Here is a 16365-nt window from a genome sequence, read left to right on the forward strand (position 1 = left end):
ACTTCTAGTAGCAAGAGGGACAAGGGAAGCAGGAGCTTGGAAACATCACCACTTGCTGATTTTCCCGTCCTTACTTGGAAATGTTTCCCTGTACCTTCACTGTTACCGAGTCTGAATCCTGGAACTCCCAACCAAATTGCACCGTAGTGATAAAGTTTAAAGGAAAGGGGGATTCTCAAGATTCCTGTAAACAATGGATTCAGTACTGACTATGTCTGTGACTGCAGTGTGTTTGAGTGATGTCTCACAGCTGCCTTCTTTTGAGCAAGATAATTAAAGTTTGTCCAGATCCACATCAGATGTCTCTGGGCTTTTCACACCTTTTGGTTTTGACAAAAGCAGTACCTGATGGAAATTAGACAGAACATTCCTTTCTTAATTAAAGCATAAATTAGTTGGATGTTCTTATCTTTGTAATTAAGTTGTGGCTCCAGCAAACCAGGTAGGACATTCTTTTCTTTAATTAAGGTGGCTGGAGTGTTGAACAAATTGATTGCACTTTTGTATCAATAGTCCATTGACTTGACCGGAGTAGTTATCAAACTGATTGTTCTCTCTATCAGTTGTCCATTGACTTGACTGGAATGGTTATCAAACCAATTGTTCTCTGTATCAATAGTCCATTGACTTGACCGGAATGGTTATCAATCTGATTGTTCTTTTGTATCGGTAGCTTTATAACTTCTGACAATTCTGACATTGGGCAGTGAACTTGTAGAACCGCCGGGGAGATGAGAAAGGTTCTCTTCCTGATGTCGGGTCCAAGTTCACTCGCCGGCTGAGCTCAAAGAAATAAACAGGTGGAAAGATAAGTAACAATCTTTTTGTGCTGTTGTTATTTGATCCAGCAAAATTACGTTTACATTAGGAGCACCTTCTGTGATGTCACAGAAGGAGCGACTATATTTGAAGGTGCCAGAGGTGGTTTCAGGTCGTACTTTATTCTGTTTTGCCAGATAGACATAAAGCTTCTGTGTACGTAATGTTGAAAAGGAAGAAAGAATTACTGCCCTTCGTTTGTTCAAGGAGGTAGCTCACCAACTTTTTCCCAAGGGGGGTTAGGGATGGGAAATGAATGCTGGCTTTGCCAGTAATACTCACTCCTGAAAAGATGAATTTAAAGCGTGGCATCTAGAAACTCCATCAGTAAGACTCAGACATTAATTGTGCTTCATGGATAGGCAGAATGATCACACTTCAAGCCCACCCTAATAGATAACAGCCACTGTGACTCGAAAACAAAATTTACCCTTTTTTTACAACAGCTTGCTCAGCTTTTGCAATTGATTTAAGTTGCGGAAAATTGGACATGTGCTGGGGTATATGGTCAGAGCACGTGGTTCCCTTGCAGTACAAGCAAAGCACAGAAGCTGCGGCAAAGAGAAGGCAGGGACTGTCTTTGAAGGTGTCTGGGGTGGTTTCCGGTGATACTTTATGCTGTTTTCTCAGATGGACGTAATGTTCAAATGTTCAAGAACAAAGTGTGTAATGTTCAAAGAGAAGAAAGATTTACTGCCCTCTACTTATCTCTCAATCTCTCAGTTATTGGAGCTGATTAACAAGTAGTTAGTTCAAAGTTCAAAGTAAAATTTATTATCAGAGTATATATGTGTTACCACATATAACCTTGAGATTCTTTCTTGGTAAATCTATAGAACAGTCACTGTAAACAAGATCAAGAGCATAGAAGACAAACTGTGTAAATGCAACAATACATAAAGAGCAATAAATAATATGAGCATGAAATAAGAAGATAAAGAGTCTTTAAAGTGAGATCATTGGTTGTGAGAACGTCTCAATAGATGAGTGTAGTCCCCCTCTTTTGTTCAAGAGCCTGATGGTTGAGGGATAGTAACTGTTCTTGAACCTGGCGGTACGAGTGCTGAGGCTCTTGTACCTTCTACCTGATGGCAGCAGTGAGAAAAGAGCACGGCCTGAGTGGTGAGGATCTTTGATGATGGGTGCAGCACTTCTACGACAGTGTTTCATGTCGATGTGCTCATTGGTTGGGAGGGCTTTACTCGTGCTGTACGGGCCGAATTCACTGCCTTCTGTAGGATTTGCCGCTCAGTATAACTTGCTGTTCTGAAACCTTACTAAGTGTAAAAGGTCTATATCGTTGTGATTAGATGTCAAAAATGTATTACTGGCTCTCAGGCATCTTGAGATCTCCTAAAAGGCAGTTCATAAATTCAAGTTATTTCTATTTTTCTCTTTTCAAAAAAGCAATGCTATTTTGAGCTAGAAATCTACTATATCTTCCATTGTGCTTTCAAGATAATAACCTGCTCTTGTTTTACCACACCATATAATAAATATATTTTCTTAGGACATATGTTTCCGACTATCCAGGCTATGCCAGCTCATAGAGCAATCTATTCCCACTAATTTTCCATGTAATCTGCTCTCCTAACTTTCCCCATCAGTTCCCTCAGGATTCTGCCACTTAATTACATAGTTGAGGAAATTTACTCCAGTTAACCTACCATCCTGCCTTGGGATGTGAGAGGAAACCAGAGCACCTTCAGGGGCACCCACTTGGCCACGGGGGAACATGCAAACTCCACACAGGCGGCACCGAATGTCAGATTGGAACCTGGGTCACTGGAGCTGTGAGCTAGCAGTTCTGTTAGCTGTGCCACAGAGCTACCCAAAGCCCATATTCAAGTATCTTTTGAAAATCTATCTCTTATGAAACGATTGACCTGCTTCTGCTTTTTAAATGTGAAATCTTTTCGTGCTGGATTAAAAAAAAATATCAGGAAGCTGTGGTATTTTAAGTGCCTGTTGTTTGTAAAAGGGCCCACTGTTTGAAAGGTGAACTGCTGAAGTATTTCCACAGTTTTGATATCTCAAGTAGGAGACTGTGTGGTGAGTTAAACTTTCAACATGCAGGGCGGCTTGGAGAGAAGCAGAATGTAAAATGTTTTAGGAGTTTACTAGGGTGAGATAGTAAAGCCAAAGTGGCTCCTTGGCTTCCTAGATTCACCTCATTGAAAAATACAGAAGTTGTGCCTCCTTCACCTTGGAACAAGTAGACAACATTGACACATCTTGCAGCTGGAACACCTGAAAGGACCCACTCCAGCAGTGCATATCTTGCAAGTGAAATGTATTCAGAAAAGGTGGGAATACACAGCCCACAACGGCAGTATATTGAAGGCAGACTCACATTTTGAACAGCTTGAACCCTTCAGAATCTGTACATCCCTCTTCCCATGGTGCCCCTTCAGTGTTTAACTTTAGATGTCTTGTTCTTCCTGTTTTCCTTCATAGCAGGCCCTCTTTTGGGCATCCTTCTTAGTGATTGCTACGATATTTTGGTACTGTGAGATAAATCTTTGAATCTGATACCAAGTTCTGCTCTTGGAGGTAATTTTGTCCCTAGGAAGCTTTGCTAACAAACTTCTGTGTGTGTCCAGCTTTCAAGAGGGAGATAACATCACTTTTTGGAGCCACATTCATACTGGGTGGTTTGGTCCTACCGCTGTAACAGCACGTAATTTTCACGGCATGCAGGAAACATAAAAGGCTCATTAGACAGCATTAAGGAAAGCAATTAACATTGTTTTTTAACTTCCTTCATCCACCCATGATTAGATTTTTTTCAATTACTATTTTCAGTTTCTTTGAAAGGCTGCTGACCTGATTGAGAGTAAGCAAGAGTGAGCTAACTATTCAGAGTTAATAAGCTCTCTATATACTAAGATACTGATTTATATACTTTTTACAACCTATATAGGACACTCCAAAACTCCTATGTATTTAAACTGTTGCAATTCCAATATTTCAATAATGACTTCAGACTGTTTCTGAAGTTGCTGTTGTAGTGTAGGAAATGCGACAGTTTATTTGATCAAAGCAAGCTCCCACAAAGAGTTAATCTGTTAAAGCACCGCAACAACACACCAAAGTTCCTAAGGCAGCACCTTCCAGACCCACGACCACTACCATCTAGATGGACGAGAACAGTAGGCACCTGGGAACACCACCACTTGGAAATCCTCCTCCAAGTCACTCAGCATCCTTGACTTGGAAACATCACCATTCCTTCATTGTCACTAGGTCAAGATCATGGAAATCCCTCCCTAACAGCACTGTGGGTGTCCCTACACCTCGGGGACTGCAGTGGTTCAGGAAGGCAGCTGATCACCACCTTCTCAAGGGCAACTAGGGATGGCCAATAAATGCTGGCAACGCCCACATCCGGTAAATGAATAAATAAAAAAAGTAAGGCATATACATTAACCCAGACACCAGGGCTAACAATACCGCTCATCAAACCAATCTATCTGATGGAGCAGATGAGATCTTAGCTTAAAGTCAGAATCTCCAGCAGTAATAAATCCTCTTGGTACTTCCCTGAATCATCAACATAGGTTTGATGGAGTGGAACCAGAGCCCTTGTCGTTCTGATAGAGACACTAGTCTTGTTGACTGAATGAAGCTTCCACAAATGGTAGATCACCTCAGAATTCACTTTGCTTTCTTTCACGGCCTTTCAGTACGTCTATTGTTTGGAATCTCAGATTCTCCAAATGCTGTCGCAGTTACATACATGAAACACTTTGCCTCCTCAGCTTCCTTCCTCTCCAGCTTCCATTAATAAGGACCACTTCTTGCTTTTTACCTACTCTCCCGTTCATTTTGCCATTAGTTATGTCCAATTCTCGGCACCTTAGCCCATCATCTTCAGTAAGGTTGGACACTGGGCTGAACGGTCTGTTTCCCTGCTGACCGTGGCTCTTTGACTCAGAAAACGCTCTCTTCCAGATGCCTCAGATATTATTAGAAAAAACAGCTTAGTTACCAATTGAAAGTCTACTTTAGAAGCACACTATTTCAATTAAAAAAAGATTTCTGTTGTAATTATCCATTCCTTAATCAAATCAATGGATAAGAGAAGGTAATATGTTACGCAATTAGCTTCACATATTATAGTTATAAAACATTCATCTTACAGAGATTATAGCAAACTAGTCTGGTTCAAAACCATCCTTGAAGGTATCTTCTGGCTGGTGATTGCCAATTTAACTTGTCCACATCTTTCCCTCACTGCCACTCTCCTTTGTCCACTTGTCCCTCCCTACTGATCTCTCTCCAGGTGCTTTACCCCTGCAAGCACAACAAGTGCTACACTTCCTCCCTCACCACCCTTCAGGGTCCCGAACGTTCCTTCTACGTGAGTCGACAGTTAACCTGTGAGTCTTTTGGTATTGTCTACTGTATTAGGTGTTCCCAGTGAAGCTTCTTGTACATCAACCTAACCCGATGTAGATTGGGGGACTGCTTTGTTGAGCACCTATTTTCTGTCCACCACAAAGCACGGGTTTTACGGGTGGCCTCCCATTTCAATGCGACTTCCCATTCCCTTTCTGACATGTTGTTCCATGCCCTCTTCTACTGTCACGATGAGGTCACTCTCAGGTTGGAGAGTAACATCTCATATTCTTTCTGGGTAGCCTCCAACCTGACAGCAAGAACATCGATTTTTATAACTTTTGATAATTCCTTCCTGTAGTGTATTCAAAATTTCAGTAATATTTGAGTAATATTGTAAATATATAGTTTGATTAAGCATTCTTTGTTTACATAATACACTATGGGTTATATTTAGGAATTACGTGAATTACATATGTCATTATGAAACCATGTTATATGTGAGTGCCTCACTTAAAGGGAAGGAAAAACACAGTTGCCAAATATACAGGCTCCCATGTTTTTCTTTCTATTAGTTTCTGGAGATACAAAAAATAACACTGCTGACAAGGAAGTTTCAAGACAACCACAATGCAACTACCTACCTGTTGAAGTACAGCATGTTATTCTTTGGAAGGGGAGAGAGATGTTCGAATTAAAATAAAGGCAGAAAACAGATGAAATTAACAAGCAACAAGTACAGCTACAGGTTCATAAACCTTGAGTGCCAAATCATAATAATAATACATATTTAAAAATGCAGAAATGGCTGGCTATACCAGAAAGATAGATGTGTTCAATTGCACAACGGATAACTGAGTGATGTATACTGAATGAATTGAACAGTATTTTGGAGCAAATGATATAGCTGATGAAAACCGAATGTCAGTGTTTACCTTAAGCTCCTTAATCAAATCTGGTTTATTACACAACACCCAATCCAGAATTTCCTTTTCCCTAGTGGGCTTAATTACAAGCTGAAAAAGCCATCTCTTGACCATTCTACAAATTCCTTCTATGGGGTTCCAAAACCAATCTGATAATCCCAATTACTTGCATCTTGAAATCTCACAAGACCATCGTAATATTGCCTCTTTCTTACATTTTTTTAACTTCCTGTTGTAATTTGTATGGTACATCTTGGTTACTGTTCAGGGTACTATCTATTACTCCCATCAGGGTCGTTTTGGTTCAGTGTTAAGTTCTCAGCTGTGATCTTTCTTCAACTATGACTCAGATTCACCGCAATATCATACCTTCTAATTTCTGACTGCACTACAAGATTATCTTACTTCTTACTTGTACTGTACTGTGTGCATTCAAATATGGTACTGTGAGTCCTGTATTCACCACCCTTTTCAATTTTGATTCTATGTTGCCTGAAGTTAAATTCTTATTTCTTTCTCGACTTTGTCTTATTATTTATTCCAGAGATTAATGTAAGCTCTCCTTCTCTTTTACTTCTCCAAGCTGTGGAAAAATTCCCCCCCCCCCACCCCCACTATTTAGTTTTAAAGTCTGATCCACAGTCCTATTTATGGACCATGACAATTGGATCTTTCGCCTCCTCCCAGTCCAAATTTCTCTGCAGGTCAGATGAGATGTCTTGAACCTGGGGACCAGGCAGGTAACACAATCTTTGGGACTCTTGATTCTTGTGACTGAAAATTGAATCTATTCCCTGACTATACTATCCTCAATTAAACTGCATTTATCTTCTGTCCACCCTCTTGAATGGCTCCCTGAATCACAATGCCATGGTTCAGTTGCTCATCCTTTCTGTAGCCCCACTTGCATTGTTACAGAAAGCAATAATCTCCAGCCTGTTTGACAAGCTCAAGGGCTGAGGCTCCTCCAGCACTCCCTTATGGATCTGTCTACCTCCTTCACTAGCCATCACACCATCTTGTCCATGGCCACAAAATGAATATGTAGAAGTTAATCTAATAGGTGCGACTACCTCCTGAAACACAGTGTCCTCCTAAATTTACCATCCATGATACATCACAGAGTCTGAAGTTCAGATTCCAGGTCATCAAGTTTGAGCTTGAGTTCCTCGAGCAAACAACACTTACTGTGGACATAGTCACCAGGAACTATAATGGGGTCCACCAGCTCCTATATCATGTAGCTGCGACACATCACCTGATGCTGCATGCCTATTTTATTTAATTTGTTGCAGCTTGGTATCCGTCTGAGCGAACAGGAGAAAATCTGCAGATGCTGGAAATCCAAGCAACACACACGCACCTGGAGGGATTCAGCAGGTCAGGCAGCCTCTATGGAAAGGAATAGATTGTCAAATGCGATGAAGAGTCTTGGCCTGAAATGTCAGCTGTTGTTACTTTTCCACAGATGCTGCCTTGACCTCTTGAGTTCCTCCAGCATTTTGTGTGTGTTCCCTCTGAGCAAATTTGCCACTCATCTGTGCTCCTGTTTTTTGGACAGCGTGCACAGTAATGCAGTGGATAGGGCCGAAGTTGTACCTGTGGGTGTCTTTCCCCATTATTGAGGAGCCTTCTGCAGCATTGACATTCCAATTATAATGATTGTTTTAAATCTGCCGTGGTCTTCTCCTCTGAACCATTTGGACTGCTAGGGTAGTAAGTGCTGTGGAGAGGCAGGCCACCTCTACAAAATCTGCCTAAAAGATGCTGGTACCTACACACAAGCAATAAAAGGGAAAGCTGGCACTGATAATGCCTAGGCAAGTGCCAACACACCCACCACCAATACAGAGGCCTCAGTCAACACCAAAACACAGTCTGCGACTTTGGAAAGCCCAACCACCTCGAGTTCCCAACCCCCAGCTGAAAATATCCAGGACCCTCCAGGAGTCAAGGAGAAGTCTGTGGAGGGCAGAGAGACAAGAAGGAGAATGGTGGCTGGTGAAGAGGAAGAAGTCTCAGAAGACACTATTCAGGAGACAATGGGCTGCCAAGAATAAAAGGAACAGAACGAAAAGGGCAGGGTAGTGAGCAGGTGCCAGCAACCTCTCCTCATCATAGTCATAGTCATACTTTATTGATCCTAAGGAAAATTGGTTTTCATTACAGTTGCACCATAAATAATTAAATAGTAATAAAATCATAAATAGTTAACTAGTAATATGTAAATTATGCCGGGAAATAAGTCCAGGACCAGCCTATTGGCTCAGGGTGTCTGACCCTCCAAGGGAGGAGTTGTAAAGTTTGATGGCCACAGGCAGGAATGACTTCCTATGACGCTCTGTGTTGCATCTCGGTGGAATGAGTCTCTGGCTGAATGTACTCCTGTGCCCAACCAGTACATTATGTAGTGGATGGGAGACATTGTCTAAGATGGCATGCAACTTGGACAGCATCCTCTTTTCAGACACCACCGTCAGAGAGTCCAGTTCCATCCCCACAACATCACTGGCCTTACGAATGAGTTTGTTGATTCTGTTGGTGTCTGCTACCCTCAGCCTGCTGCTCCAGCACACAACAGCAAACATGATCGCTCTGGCCACCACAGACTCGTAGAATACCCTCAGCATCGTCCGGCAGATGTTAAAGGACCTCAGTCTCCTCAGGAAATAGAGATGGCTCTGACCCTTCTTGTAGACAGCCTCAGTGTTCTTTGACCAGTCCAGTTTATTGTCAATTCGTATCCCCAGGTATCTGTAATCCTCCACCATGTCCACACTGACCCCATGGATGGAAACAGCGGTCACCCGTACCTTAGCTCTCCTCAGGTCTACCACCAGCTCCTTAGCCTTTTTCACATTAAGCTGCAGATAATTCTGCTCACACCATGTGACAAAGTTTCCTACCGTAGCCCTGTACTCAGCCTCATCTCCCTTGCTGATGCATCCAACTATGGCAGAGTCATCCGAAAACTTCTGAAGATGACAAGACTCTGTGCATTAGTTGAAGTCCGAGGTGTAAATGGTGAAGAGAAAGGGAGACAAGACAGTCCCCTGTGGAGCCCCAGTGCTGCTGATCACTCTGTCGGACACAGTGTTGCAAGCACACGTACTGTGGTCTGCCAGTCAGGTAATCAAGAATCCATGACACCAGGGAAGCATCCACCTGCATTGCTGTCAGCTTCTCCCCCAGCAGAGCAGGGCGGATGGTGTTGAACGCACTGGAGAAGTCAAAAAACATGACCCTCACAGTGCTCGCTGGCTTGTCCAGGTGGGCATAGACACGGTTCAGCAGGTAGACGATGGCATCCTCAACTCCTAGTCAGGGCTGGTAGGCAAACTGAAGGGGATCTAAGTGTGGCCTGACCATAGGCCAGAGCAGCTCCAGAACAAGTCTCTCCAGGGTCTTCATGATGTGGGAGGTCAATGCCACTGGTCTGTAGTCATTGAGGCCGTTGGGGCGTGGCGTCTTCGGCACAGGGACGAGGCAGGATGTCTTCCACAGTACAGGAACCCTCCGGAGCCTCAGGCTCAGGTTGAATACATGGCGAAGTACTCCACATAGCTGAGGGGCACAGGCTTTGAGCACCCTGGTACTGACACCATCCGGTCCTGCAGCTTTACTTGGGTTGAGACGTTTCAACTGTGAAGCCCACCGTGGTGGTTTTGTATGGGGAAGGGGTATAGTCAAGAGAGCAGGGTGGGGGACTGTGAGGAGGGGTAGGAGTGGAGAGTGGAATATGTGTTGGTTGGGGGCCGACAACAGATGACTCATGTGGGGGATGGGCAGGGGCCACAATGTCAAATCTGTTAAAGAACAGGTTAAGTTCGTTGGCCCTGTCCACACTGCCTTCAGCTCTCTGTTGCTGGTTTGCCGGAACCCAGTGATGGTCCTCATCCCCCTCCAGACCTCTCTCATGCTGTTCTGCTGGAGTTTCCACTCAAGCTTCCTCCTGTACCTGTCTTCAGCCTCCCTGATCCTGGCTTTCAGGTCCCTCTGTATCGCCCTCAGCTCCTCCCTATTCCCATCTCTAAACGCCCACTTTTTAAGCGTTCAGGATGTCCTTAATGTCCTTTGTTACCCATGGCTTGTTATTTGAATAACAAAGGACAGTTCTTGTCGGAACATGGCAGTCCACACAGAAGTTGATGTAATCAGTGATGCAGAGATCAGAGGATAAAGCAGGCACAAGACATCAATGCAGGCAGAGGAAGTGCCAAACAGCGGAGGAAGAAGTGGAAAATGAGCCAACGGGCAATTATGGATGGAGAAGGAAATTTTGCCATACTCACAACACGCTGGAGGAACTCAGCAGGTCGGGCAGCATCCGTGGAAAAGATCGGTCAACGTTTTGGGCCGAGACCCTTCATCAGGACTGAAGAGGGAAGGGGCAGAGGCCCTATAAAGAAGGTGGGGGGAGGGTGGGAAGGAGAAGGCTGGTAGGTTCCAGGTGAAAAATCAGTAAGGGGAAAGATAAAGGGGTGGGGGAGGGGAAGCAGGGAGGTGATAGGCAGGAAAGATGAAGAAGGAATAGGGGAAAACACAATGGGTAGTAGAAGGAGGTGGAACCAAGAGGGAGGTGGTAGGCAGCTGGGGTGGGGGGGGGGCACAGTGACATAGGGATAGGGGAAGGGAGGGGGAGGGAATTACCGGAAGTTGGAAAATTCTATGTTCATACCAAGGGGCTGGACACTACCTAGACGGTATATGAGGTGTTGCTCCTCCAACATGAGTTTAGCCTCATCATGGCCGTAGAGGAGGCCATGTATGGACATATCTGAATGGGAGTGGGAAGCAGAATTGAAGTGGGTGGCTACTGGGAGATCCTGTCTGTTTTGGCGGACGGAGCGGAGGTGCTCGACGAAGCGGTCCCCCAGTCTGCGTCGGGTTTCACCGATGTAGAGGAGGCCACATCGGGAGCACCGGATGCAATAGATGACCCCAAGAGACTCACAAGTGAAGTGTTGCCTCATTTGGAAGTGCTGTTTGGGGCCCTGAATGGTGGCAAGAGAGGAGGTGTAGGGCTTACAGGGATAAGTGCCAGGTGGGAGATCTGTGGGGAGGGAGGTGTGGACCAGGGAGTCGCGGAGGGACCGATCCCTGCGGAAAGTGGAGAGGGGTGGAGAGGGAAAGATGTGCTTAGTGGTGGGGTCCGGTTGAAGGTGGCGGGAGTTGTGGAGGATAATGTGCTGGATCCGGAGGCTGGTGGGGCGGTAGCTGTCCCTACACCTCCTCTCTTGCCACCATTCAGGGCCCCAAACAGCGCTTCCAGGTGAGGCAACACTTCACTTGTGAGTCTGTTGGGGTCATCTATTGCATCCGGTGCTCCCGATGTGGCCTCCTCTACATCGGTGAAACCCGACGCAGACTGGGGGACCGCTTCGTCGAGCACCTCCGCTCCGTCCGCCAAAACAGACAGGATCTCCCAGTAGCCACCCACTTCAATTCTGCTTCCCACTCCCATTCAGATATGTCCATACATGGCCTCCTCTACGGCCATGATGAGGCTAAACTCATGTTGGAGGAGCAACACCTCATATACCGTCTAGGTAGTGTCCAGCCCCTTGGTATGAACATAGAATTTTCCAACTTCCGGTAATTCCCTCCCCCTCCCTTCCCCTATCCCTATGTCACTGTGCCCCCCCCCCACCCCAGCTGCCTACCACCTCCCTCTTGGTTCCACCTCCTTCTACTACCCATTGTGTTTTCCCCTATTCCTTCTTCATCTTTCCTGCCTATCACCTCCCTGCTTCCCCTCCCCCACCCCTTTATCTTTCCCCTTACTGATTTTTCACCTGGAACCTACCAGCCTTCTCCTTCCCACCCTCTCCCACCTTCTTTATAGGGCCTCTGCCCCTTCCCTCTTCAGTCCTGATGAAGGGTCTCGGCCCAAAACGTTGACCGATCTTTTCCACGGATGCTGCCCGACCTGCTGAGTTCCTCCAGCGTGTAGTGAGTATTGCTTTGACCCCAGCATCTGCAGATTATTTTGTGCTTAGGAAATTTTGCCGTTTGGTCCACAAGTCAGAAACATCCATTTCTTTATAGCTATCCATATTGCATTGCTTTACTTCCACTTTTTATAATTCTTTTATTTCCATGAATATTCACTCTAACACCATCCAAGATTAAGCAAGTGGACTATGTACCATATCTTCAAAAGGCAATGCTTCAACAAAGTGGCATCCATCATTAAGGACCCTCAACATCTGGAACATGCCCCCATCTCATTACCACCTTTAGGAGCCTGAAGACCCACATTCAGCGCTTCTTCCCCTCTGCCATCAGATTTCTGAATGATGGAGGAACATAACCTCATTTTGCAATATTTATTTATTATAACTTATAACTTTTATGTCTTGCACTGTACTGCTGCTGCAAAACGATGATCATGCCGCAAGTCAGTGATAATAGACCTGATTCTGATTCTGATCCGGTCATTAAGGAACACAATGAAATGTTTTATTATTATTATTGTTGTTGTCTTCAAAAAATATTTTTAAAAGCTATGGGAGAATTTGTATTAAGTTGTTTTTCCTTATGTTGAGATTCCCTGGTATTACATAAGTCACTTAGACTAAGAATTCTAAAGAAATGTTGATGTTTATTGCAGTAGCTGATCAATGTTCCATTATTCAATAAGTCTCAATAGGTACATTTAATGTCAGAAACGTATACAATATACATCCTGAAATTCTTTTTCTTTGCAAACATCCACAAAAACAGAGGAGCGCCCCAAAGAGTGAATGACAGTTGAAACGTTAGAACGTCACCCCCCTCCCATACACTAGCAGCATCAAGGCAATGACCCCCCCCCCACCTCTACCAGCAAAAAAGCATCAGCACACTCCACGGAGCACCCAAGCATGCAGCAAAGCATCAATAAAGACACAGACTTGCAGTACCCCAAGGACTACTCGTTCACCTGGTAATTTCACCTAATAAGGGAAAAAGAGATGTCCCTGTTTCACAGCAAGAGGGGAGACAATGCAAACTATTTGCTGACTTGTGATGCTAACAATATTTCAGATTATATCACAGAGTAGCACAGTTTCTCAAGCTAGTGGTCACAAATTTTAAAATAACAGCTTCACTTAACAGCTAATATAATTAGAGATAAATCAATGTACGTAGATCACATTTATTTTCTCATTTGTTCCCTCAGGAAAATAATTTGTCTGTGCTTTGAGCTGGTCCATGAGGAGACAGGTGGAGTGAAATGTCTGTGGTAAGTTGGAGTTCTGCAGTATCCTCTCTGTTGATCGACTCTGAACCTGTGAAAGGAGCTGGTCTGGAGCATTCGGAATGTATGTGTGTGTGAAAGGTTGGGGAAAACAGGACTGTGTGCTATAATATCCTTTGTGTCCAGCACTAATTTGTGAAATGTTCCTTTAACTTCCCTCTGATTAACTATCACATAAGTAGAGTCATTGCAGAAACCTGTCCTTCAGCCCATCTAGTCTATGCCAAACTGTTGTTCTGTCTGTTCCCACTGACCTGCAATTGGACCATAGCCTTCCATACCTCTCCTATCCACGTACCTATCCAAATTTCTCTCAGGTTTTGCAGCTGAACCTGTATCCACCACTTCCACACTGGCACCATCCTCTGAGTGAAGATGATCCCACTCATCTTAACTACTTCCCCTTCTCCCTTATGACAGCCAGTTGTAATCTCACCCAGCCTCAGAGGGAAAAGCCTGTTTGCATTTACCCTATCGAGAGCCCTCATAATTTTATATAGCTTTATCAAATCTCCCTTCATTCTCCTACGCTCCAGGAGGAAATAAAAATAATCTTTCCTTATAATTCCGATCCTCAAGTCCCAGCAACATCCTTCTAAGTTTTCTTTGTACACTTTCAATTTTATTGATACATTTCCTGTAGGTAGGGGTGACCAGACCCGCACACAGTACTACAAATTTTCCCTCTCCAAAGTCTTATACATTTCAGCATAACATCCCAACTCAGTATTCTGACTTTTGAAGGCCAATGTGCCAAGAGCTCCCTTTACGACCTTATCTACTTTCAAGGAATTATGGATCAATATTCCCAGTTCCTTCTGGTCTATCACACTCCTCAGTGCTCTACTTTTCACTGCGTAAGTCCTACTATGGTTGGTTCTCCCAAAGTGCAACACTTCATACCTGTCTGCTTTAAATCCCATCTGCCATTTTTCAGCCCACTTTTCCAGCTGGTCCAGATCTGATTGCAAGCTTAGATAGTCTCCCTCACTGTCCACTACACCCCTAAAGTTGCCACCTGTAACTTTGCTCATCCAGTTTACCACATTATCAACCTGGAAACATCACTGCAGATGCCCATACGCAAGTATTTTGTTTTGAATAACAATTGGAAGAAGCAGTTTAGACAAGTTTATTCTCTCACCCAGTGTTGAAGGAGCAGTTTGGCTCAGAGTCACAGATTTCCCCGCACATGATGGTAAATTTTGGCATGTGAAGTTTTAATCCTGGTGTTAGGCCTTCCCAGAAGTTGCTTGCATCCAAGGAATACAATCAGGATGAGCTGTGGTGCATTTTCCTTTTCGATACAGTCAATAATTCTGTTTTTTAATTATCTTTTTATTTTTGCAGAAAGGCTGGGATCGTGGCACACAATGTATAGCTAAATGTGATCACAAAACTTCTAAGAAAGATGAGCTATCATTTTGCAAAGGAGATATCCTGACAATTATTGAGGTTGTTAATGTGAGTATGTGTTAACCAAAGAGCATTCTTCTCCAATACTAAATCCATGTGTTGCAGATGATAGAAATCTGAAATAGAGAAAATACTGGAAATATTCAATGGTTCAAATGGCATCTAAGGGAAGGGAATTGGAACTTTGCATTCAGTTCGGAAAGGTTTTTGGGATGTAAAGAGTGCTGACTGAGATGCACTGAGAATGGAACATTTGCTTAATGCTTTGCATTTTTTGAGCATGTTCTCTTTGTTTTGTAGAGATCCACCTCAAGAAAATGGTTGTGGAGATCTTTTATTTATCATACCTTCCTCTTCCCTAACTCCAGCCCGGCCTCCTCTCAAAATAAGCCGAATACTCCAAAGAGAATCTGTGCATCCCTCCCAATCATGCCTCCCCATCAACTCTTCCTTTCCCACATCCCATCAACTTTCCCATTCATAGATCCCTGTCAAATACCCCATTCATTCCAATGAGCTCTGCACTCTCATCCCTGTTCGGAGATCCCAACTCCAGTTGTTTGAGCCAGCTCTCCTATTTGCACATCCGAATCGAATCAAAGGATTGCCAGATGATGGGAAAAGTGAGGAGCTACTGGGAAATAACAAGTTTTTTTAAAAAATAGAGGCAATGATTTCAAAACTGTGGACATGTAGGAAGGTGGAGAAGAGTCCAACCTGGATCTTGAGAGTTTAGAATGAACACATGGAAATGTCCAACACCAATGGGTGGTTGAGATAGGATTACAGAAATGCTAAGCACAGAGATTCTGCAGATGCTGGAAATCCAAAGCAACACAACCAAAATGCTGGAGGAACCCAGCAGGTCAGGCAGCATCTTTGGAAATGAATAAACAGTCGACATTTTGGGGCAAGACACTGCTTCAGGACTGGAAAGGAAGGGGAGAGGTGACAAAAGTAATGATGGTTTTCAAAGGATATGAGTGACAGGAAGGAACTAAATGTACCATATCTGATTTCATTAGTTCACTGGGAGTATTCCATTTATTTTGAGCAGAATAAGGGTTTGTTTCGGGCAAAGAATAACAAGACCCAGGAGGAAGGGCTGATATCCAGAAACAAATTGCGTGAGCGTGAAGCCATTCGGGTTGACCCCAAAATCAGCCTCATGCCGTAAGTACCTCTTCCGCTTACTAGCTTGGGTATGGTAGGTTAAGAATTAGTCTGAAGGTCAGGAGAATTCTTCCCTTCTTCATCCAATAGTACTATGGAAAAACTAACAGGAACGTGGATCTCCATCCCATGCACTGCCCGGGAAGTTTTCCCTCCATACAGACTGGGTTACATTAGCTAAACATGTTCCTCTTCAGAGCACGGGGCACCAGGACACTTCCTCCTGCTTACCCAGCTGGTAGAGCAGGAAACCAGCGGAGAGAAACAGAGGTTTGCATGAATATATTCATTAGAACTGAAAAAGGAACAAGCTGTGACAGAGTTTAGAACATTCAGGAAAAAGAGAGAGGAGAAGAAAAAATAAAAATAGAAGATCAATAATGTGAAGGGGAAGCAAAAGCAGATCATCAGATGCATGAAGAAATTCTGTATGGGCTAAGAGAAATT

General features: G+C 44.0%; 1 protein-coding gene across 5 annotated transcripts in view; it reads left to right on the forward strand.

Moving 5' to 3' along the window:
- matk (megakaryocyte-associated tyrosine kinase) overlaps positions 1-16365 on the forward strand; it is an 84431-nt gene that overhangs the window by 31585 nt on the left and 36481 nt on the right. For 4 of the 5 annotated variants that reach the window (XM_063032674.1, XM_063032675.1, XM_063032672.1 and 1 more), the window contains 3 exons: positions 13252-13314; positions 14680-14793; positions 15803-15918. In XM_063032674.1, coding sequence (XP_062888744.1) covers positions 13306-13314; positions 14680-14793; positions 15803-15918 — 239 coding nt within the window. In that variant the 5' untranslated portion in view covers positions 13252-13305. Of the gene's footprint in view, positions 1-7447; positions 7467-13251; positions 13315-14679; positions 14794-15802; positions 15919-16365 lie in introns of those variants that run through there. The other variant, XM_063032676.1, reaches the window with a different exon arrangement.

The sequence above is a fragment of the Mobula hypostoma genome, chromosome 24, assembly GCF_963921235.1.
Source record: "Mobula hypostoma chromosome 24, sMobHyp1.1, whole genome shotgun sequence".
Lineage (NCBI taxonomy): Eukaryota > Metazoa > Chordata > Chondrichthyes > Myliobatiformes > Myliobatidae > Mobula > Mobula hypostoma.